The 7,223-nt window shown below is 43.7% G+C and overlaps 2 protein-coding genes across 2 annotated transcripts; one reads left to right on the top strand and one right to left on the bottom strand.

The window, feature by feature from the left end:
* Positions 1 to 265: 265 nt before the first annotated feature.
* LOC107193257 (prolactin regulatory element-binding protein) lies at positions 266 to 2,774 on the top strand. The gene is made up of 4 exons (XM_015582659.1): positions 266 to 558; positions 647 to 1,026; positions 1,154 to 1,848; positions 1,922 to 2,774. Exons 1-4 carry the CDS (start codon positions 421 to 423, stop codon positions 2,005 to 2,007), a joined length of 1,299 nt encoding a protein of 432 aa, XP_015438145.1. The 5' UTR covers positions 266 to 420; the 3' UTR covers positions 2,008 to 2,774.
* A 1,412-nt stretch (positions 2,775 to 4,186) lies between these two features.
* LOC107193256 lies at positions 4,187 to 6,659 on the bottom strand. Its single transcript, XM_015582658.1, has 4 exons — positions 6,629 to 6,659; positions 6,386 to 6,535; positions 4,965 to 5,887; positions 4,187 to 4,646 (listed from the first exon to the last, which is right to left on the bottom strand). The coding sequence occupies exons 1-4, from the start codon at positions 6,657 to 6,659 to the stop codon at positions 4,413 to 4,415; spliced, it is 1,338 nt and encodes a 445-aa protein (XP_015438144.1). The 3' UTR covers positions 4,187 to 4,412.
* Positions 6,660 to 7,223: the final 564 nt, after the last annotated feature.

The following is a 7,223-nucleotide window of genomic DNA, read 5'->3' as shown; positions in this document are numbered from 1 at the left end:
TATTTGTTACAAATATACAAATGTAAGGCAAGATATAAAAACGAATAAAACAAGAACATGTAAAAAGGAACATTTATAAACATGTCCATTAACGATGCGTTTAGAATAAATTGGAACACAACGGTACAGTCATCTTGCGGTACATTGCTGAAGCAGTCAAGAGATTGTATACGTGTTCGTTGTTGTTTTGTCATCCGTTGAGCCAGGGAATTGCAACTATATTCGCGATACGTGCCTAGCGCACCTTGAACGTTGTATAATGATCTGTGAAAACAGATTTTTCATTACGCGATGAGGAAACACGGTGGTAGCCTAATTTTTTAATTAGTGACAGACCTCCGCTATCAAATACCTGTCTATTTAGACGGAGAGTGACTAAAACTAGAACGTTTATAGGTTTGAAACTATTTGTCTAACATCATGCCATCCAGGAGGAATGATTGTGGTCTTCTGGCCAGGGTAAACTTTCCCTTGTACACGTTGCAGATGTTGACCAGCAGGCACATCTTGGTAGGTGGTGGTGGAGGTTCTTCAAAGACAGGGGTGGCTAATGGATTTGTAAGTATTATTAATGATTTCTTTGTATTAGAATAGCAATTAATTTTGCAAGTCAGTATCAATGTTTCATGGAACTGCACTCTTGCAGGAAATATTTGAGTTATCTCACAATGGATCACAATTTGTCGCTGAAGAAGTAACCAGACATGAGACAGGTCCTAGTGTCGTAATGAACTGTAATGCACACACTGATGGCAAAAGGACATGGATTGTTGCTGGCCAGGAGAGCCATTGCCAGCTTTACAATGTAAACACTAAAGTAGTTACTGTGGAAAATGGGGAAGTTATTAAAGGACCTGATAAGGATGGAAAGGAAGGCCTTAGGCGTAGGAAAAGCATAGATAAGATAGAAGAAATTAAAACTTCAAATGCAAGGATAGAGGAAATCAAAGATGATAATTCTAATATCAAGAGGAAAAAGTTACAGTTAATCGTGAAGCCTGCTGACAGTGTACAGACAGATTTTAGGTAATTATTAATATGTGTAGGGGAAAAATACATGGAATGTATATTCAATCTATTTGTGTAGTTAGATATTTTAATAATAGTTTCTTTGCTCGTTATTTAATATCTGGACTTTATCTATTGCTAACAGTGAGGAAGAACCTCTTCAAAGGATTGTAAGAGTAAGCTTAAATGGAAAATTCATGGCTACTGGTGGAACAGATGGTCATGTAAGATTGTGGAAGTTCCCACAGTTACACAAGCTGTACGATTTGGAGGCACATACTAAGGAAATTGATGATATAGACTTCAGTCCTGATGGTGTGCTTATTGCAAGTATTGCAAAGGATGGGAAAGCTTTTCTGTGGAATGTAAACAGTGGCACGAAGGACAAGGAATTGACCTGGTCACCTCCTAACGCATTGAAGTATATGTATAAGAGATGTCGTTTTCGGAAATTGGAAGAGGAAAAGTCGAAAACACAACTGTTCATGCTTTCCAATGCAGTGGTAGGCAAGAATCCCAGTTTCTTGCAAATGTGGGACATTGATTCTGGAAATATATTGAAGACAGCACTGTACAAAGAAACCTTATCTGCCCTGGCAGTATCGGATGATGGACAGTTTGTGGCAGTTGGAACAATGTTCTCTGGTAGCGTGGATGTTTATGTCGCGTTCAGTTTGAGGAGAGCTTTGCATGTACCTGGTGCGCACAGCATGTTTGTAACTGGTTTAGAATTCTTGCCAACTAAACTAGACGGCCCTGCAATTACCAGTAACACCGAAACTGCTGTCGTTAGTATCTCTGTGGACAACAAAATCTGTATACACAGTATACCATTCAGACGTGAGTGATTCCTGTTTAAAAATAACACAAAAACCATAAGAAGGAAATTTTAACAATATTTTTTTCTTTTCAGATACACTGCCATTCTGGTTTGTCATCATAATGATTATTCTAAGTATCTGTAGCGCGTTCATTTTCTGCAGCTACCTCGGAATATGACCCAAGACACATATTTTTGACACGATTGCGAGAAGCAGTACTTTTTCCAGGATCATAAATGTTATTCATAGGGCGAAAGAAGGAGTAGTTTGCTCATACGCAGACGTGTGTACACGATTTCAGTGGCAATGCACAAAATTATTTACAGTTACCCAGCAAAGGGTTAACGTCTATTTGATGTCTAGTTGTGTAAACAACATAGAACCGAATGCTGCTGTGATAAACAATTATGTTGCACCGTTTGGCAAGCATTATTGTAAATAGACTTTTTTTTTATTGATTCCTTCCTCATCTCGATAACGATGTCTAGAACCTGTTTTCCTTACATCAAAAAATAGTTTTCACAAGCACCGAGAGCAATCTATACCAGTTTCTTCTAGTACAGAAATCTCGGGAGACTTGTCTGGCTATTGAAACTGCATTTATTTAATTTATTCTGTATAATATTTCCATGTACAGAACATAGGCACGATATCTAACACTGTATGTACATTCTTTATCATGATAAATTCTTATCGCTGTTTTTATTCTGTTGCCCTATGTTTTTCTGTACTTGTTTCTTATGTAAATGGCCCTTGGATTTTCGTCTCAAAATGACAGACCAAGGTGGACTGGTCACGTATAAACAGCATATACACATCGTTTTATTATTTTCTTTCGCGTGACGTGAACGAAGAATTCGTCGTAGGAAAATGCCATAGAACAAGAATTTCTTTAAGAGAGATGCTCCACCGAGTCACAAATCAAAGTTATACAACGGGTTGTGTATAGGGACATGAGTATGTACATTTTGTTAATGTAATAAAAAAACATATAGAAATATAACGAATTGTATTCATTTCTTCACCCGCCTACCAGCTTAAACTTCCCGTGGTGTCTACGCCAGTGGTTGACACAAGAGATTTATGATCTCACGAATGATCAGATAGGCACGATAATTGTCTGATTGATCAAGATATTTGTGCTCACTTGAACCGAAGTGTACTATACCAGTTACACACCACATTTCTTAGAATTTCGTCTAGGTCATCGCGTAGTACAATTTGGAGTGTACTACCATTTTCATTCAGAATTTCTTTCGTACCTGGACGATCCATCAAATCTATTTATACATATATGTATCTCCGTAATGAATAAAGATGCAAGGAATGTTCCCCGCTTTTTCGATCAATGAATCAGTTCTCGTGGTCCAAAAGGAATGTCGTCCGAAATCGAAAGGAGGCCCCAGGCCACAATCGCGTGACTGTCGATCCCGGCGCAGGATACAACATTCTATGGGTGAAAATTTTTCGAGAGAACGGCTTTTATTTTAAAAATAGAGTGTCGAAACAATACGGAAATCTTTGTATTCTAAAAAAAGAGAGGAATTTCCTCTCTGCTTTTAACATTACGTATATCTGATAAACTTCTAGGGGTAATAAAAAAATGTGTATTCAAATTGATATTCTCCGGATCTGGAAGCTGTAAATTTTGTTATCTAGGGCCTTTGTCAGTCGAGACTTACTGAATTAGAAGAAGAAACAAAGTTTACACATAAAGCAAAAGACGCGCAAGTCTATCGATGAAATTGGGTTAGAAAGGATTTCAGGGTCTCGGGGGTATCATTTGTTATTTTTCTTTCGAGAACTTTTATTCAGAAATACTTTAAGGAATATTCTAGAAATCACACGTTAACCTCTCGCGCGCGCCACTTAACTTCTAAAGATGGTGTAACCAAGGGACAACCCGGCGCCACGGAATCTTTCGATCGACCCTCCTGCAAGGTATCGAAGGACAAGGATCGGGGAAGGGGGTGTAGGAGGGCAAGGAATACGGTGGTTATGTACAAGTTGAGTGTCCTCTCGAAGGACTCGACCCTTTCGCCCAAGAAGCGACTCCTTTCCATTCGCAACCGGCGACAGGAAACGTTTCACGAGCATATCTGCCGGGTAGGGGGGTATAATCTCGACGCTAAAACGGATTCTCTGTCCTTGGAAGACCAATTTACATACTCTTATCGCACGTCTCGTCCTCTATAAAGAATCACAAGCTCACCATTCAAATTGCACGATTAACTCAATCTCGGACACGCAGTGTATTCGAAAATTCCGAAAGAATCCTGAATCCCCAAATGATGAATCGTTTGAATGATTTGTTTCGATTTTTTTAATCGATGACTTTACGCGGTTGTACGGCCGAATTGTATTTCGCGGTACCAGAATCATATCGGAATAATCGAGGACTCGTCGCCCGTCGAGAGGCGTCTGAGCGTCGCGAAACGTTTTCCTCCCGCGTCGTCTCTTTTTTTCTCTTCTCTCCGTTGAAGGTGAACCTCCTCTCGGTCTCTTCGTTGACCGCGTGTCCGTGTGTGGCATTTACCGACGGACCAACGGCACAGTATCGACCGATCCAACGCGTGGATCCGTTCATTTATTCGCGGTGAACCCGTCGCCGGTCGGGTCGAGCAGCCACGGGTAATAGTTCGGGCACTCCATGCAGGTGAACAGACGCAGGGTCTCGCCTGGTAGCTCCCTGGTGGTCAGGGGACAGGCGTTCGGCAGTGAACAGTACGGCTGTCCCTTCTCGTCGCAGGTCTCCTTCCAGTCCTGGAAGTCTCGGAGAGCTGAGAGCTCCGTGGGCGTTTGCATCCACTTGATGACCTACGGAGTCAAACGGGGGACGTGGTTTGGTCAGACACGATCGAAAAAGTGGACCCTTTAGCGCGACTCGGGGGGGAGGGAGGGGCCTTTTGCCATAATAGTTGAACCAATTAAACAGAGAATTGTACCTCCACCGTACATATTAAAAACAAACATTCTTATCGTCACTTTGTGCGGGCTATTCAATGCCCCACGATCTTCGAAACATCTCCTAAGATCGTTGGTTCTTCGAAACATTCTCTTCAAATCCTTTCAGTGGGGAGATCATCGATCACCGAAATTCCAATTTTGGATCTTTCGCGAGAAACAGTAACTCACCTGGACCATAGTAACAAAGTACACGTCGCTCCTGGCGAGCATCTCCTCGATGAACTTGATCAGCTCCTCCCTGTACTCCTTCTTGCTCTTCAGCCAGGACGCGTGGAAGTGAAGACCGAGCGGGGCACGGTTGCTGTTGAAGTGCCTGTTGAAGTTGTGCCTGAGCAGCCTGGCGAACTGTTCGCCGCTCTGAATGTTTGAACACGAGTCGACCATGTGACAACCGGGCAGCGACTCGTCGAATGTCGGGTCGTCCCTTCTGTCCAGCTCGTTCATCACCATCTCCCAGACGGGATGTGACCTGGACGGACAGTTGCCGCCGTTACCGTTGCACTTGTGCGGCATTCTGAAGTAGAGGGTGTACGGCCAGATCGGGACACGGCCCAGGGACGCGGTGATCGAGGCGTCGTAGACGAAGAATTGATCGGCCATCATCTCGAATTGTTTGTTACCGCCGACGCGCAAGTACGGTGCCCTCATGCCGATGATGGAACCGTCGGTGATGTTTGCGAAACGCTCGATGATCAGCCGAGCGCCGGCCATCTCGGCCAACCAGTCGTCGTACGTGCCCTGGGTCCAGTATTGCGGATCATCTTTGTGGGTTAACGAGAACACAGAGATCTCGTGGCCACGTCTGTGGAGATCCTGGACCGCCGAGTAGTTGGTGTATTTGTGCGAGACGAAGAACGTGCCTCGTATCTGACAGCCGTTCGGATTCTGACGTTGACCGTTGAAAATGTCGTCGTAAAGATCGATGTTGTCCACGTTCACGGCCCCGTTGAACGTGATCGTGATCATCTGCGGCACCTGGGAGGGCTCGATGTTCCCGGGAATCCTGGTACCGTCAGCGGAACAATAACAGTCCGGCAGGGCGCACTGTGTTGGGTCGCAGTCAGGGGCCCGGTTAGGGTCTGTTTCCACGGCTGTAACGATGGATGGGATTGGTTAGCTTGTACGTATTACCTTGATACACCGTGGAGACGCATTTTTCAGCGTCGGAGTAATTGGTTAAGTTAAGACCGACGGATTGTTTGGGGTTAGCGATATATTCAATTTAGCTCGGGGATGCGTGATGTGTTTCATAAGTGGATTGTTGCGATCTTTGGGAATCTTGAACTCTTGGGGATTTTCGAAGCTTCTAATTCTTGGATTGTGGGACACTCGAACACACTGGACTCTTGGATCTTTGGACTCTGGTATCTCTGAACTTTTCGGAATTTTCGAAGCTTCGAATTCTTAAGTTGCGGGACACTTGAGCAAACTTGGGTCCCCGAACAATTCTAATTATTCGATCCTCGGTCCCTTCCAGATTTTGACCTTTTCGACTCCCGGATTCTCTGGTTTTGGATCGCTAGGATCGTTCGATTCTTGGATTCTAGTGGATCGTGAAATCGATGATTCGATCGTGATGCAGTACTTACTGCATGCATTCTCGTCGGATTCGTCCTTGCAGTCCGGTTTACCGTTGCAGAAGAGCTCTTTGTCGACGCACTCGCCGTTACCGCACGACAATTTCCCCTCGGGGCAGACCGGTTCGTCGGTCCTCAGGATGGGCAAGACCTTACGTGGTTCTGCAAACGTAATACTCGTTAGAGGGGCCGGTTCCCGCGGCCTCGATATACAACCAATCAACAACGTTCACTATTGGTCCGTTCGACGTTTACCACAGGGTGTCCGTACTGGTTCTACTTTCATTTCACCCAATCTTATATACAGAGATTACACAGCGGCGCAGGAACCAAAATCTACTTGGATCGAAGGACGAGTCACGCGACTGGGATACACAAAATACGATGTAAAAAACAAATGGTCCTTCTACGTTCATTAAAAGGAAAGTGTTCAGAACACTGTATTATTCCTTCTTCGAATTGAATCGATTTTATCGTAAGCACGATAGACTATTAAAAATTTCGTCGAATGTTCTTCGATCGTTTCTAACCGGCGAATAAAATTGACACGATTTATTCCAATCACGAGACTCGTCTCAAACTGCAACATCGTTAACCCTTTGCGGCGAACTGTTCTCACGAGAGAATGATCTCGGACGCCAAGAGAGAAAAAAAAAAACAAGATACAATCGTGACCAACCCCGATAACTACTGGAATTTCTGGAGCAAACCTCAAAGGGTTAGAAGTTGCCAACGTGCTGAATATTAATGTACACCCACGTCCATAAAGCTACAGTACCAACTCAAGTATTAAATATCAAACTAATTACATCATCTAGGGCAAGTTATGCTCTCCATTAGGTCGGCTGTG

Source organism: Dufourea novaeangliae, unplaced genomic scaffold (assembly GCF_001272555.1).
Source record: "Dufourea novaeangliae isolate 0120121106 unplaced genomic scaffold, ASM127255v1 C1174394, whole genome shotgun sequence".
Classification (NCBI taxonomy): Eukaryota; Metazoa; Arthropoda; class Insecta; order Hymenoptera; family Halictidae; genus Dufourea; species Dufourea novaeangliae.
Note: the sequence above shows the minus strand (reverse complement) of the source record. Positions and strands in the feature narration are given on the sequence as shown.

Bases quoted from the DNA above. Each gene is read 5' to 3' on its own strand.
- LOC107193257 (XM_015582659.1), top strand. From the start codon at position 421: ATGCCATCCAGGAGGAATGATTGTGGTCTTCTGGCCAGGGTAAACTTT. The intron at 559-646 runs GTAAGTATTATT...GCACTCTTGCAG, and splicing joins CAGGGGTGGCTAATGGATTT to GAAATATTTGAGTTATCTCA. The intron at 1,027-1,153 runs GTAATTATTAAT...TATTGCTAACAG, and splicing joins AGTGTACAGACAGATTTTAG to TGAGGAAGAACCTCTTCAAA.
- LOC107193256 (XM_015582658.1), bottom strand. From the start codon at position 6,659: ATGAAAGTAGAACCAGTACGGACACCCTGTG. The intron at 5,888-6,385 runs GTAAGTACTGCA...CCATCGTTACAG, and splicing joins ATCCGACGAGAATGCATGCA to CCGTGGAAACAGACCCTAAC. The intron at 4,647-4,964 runs GTGAGTTACTGT...TTGACTCCGTAG, and splicing joins ACTTTGTTACTATGGTCCAG to GTCATCAAGTGGATGCAAAC.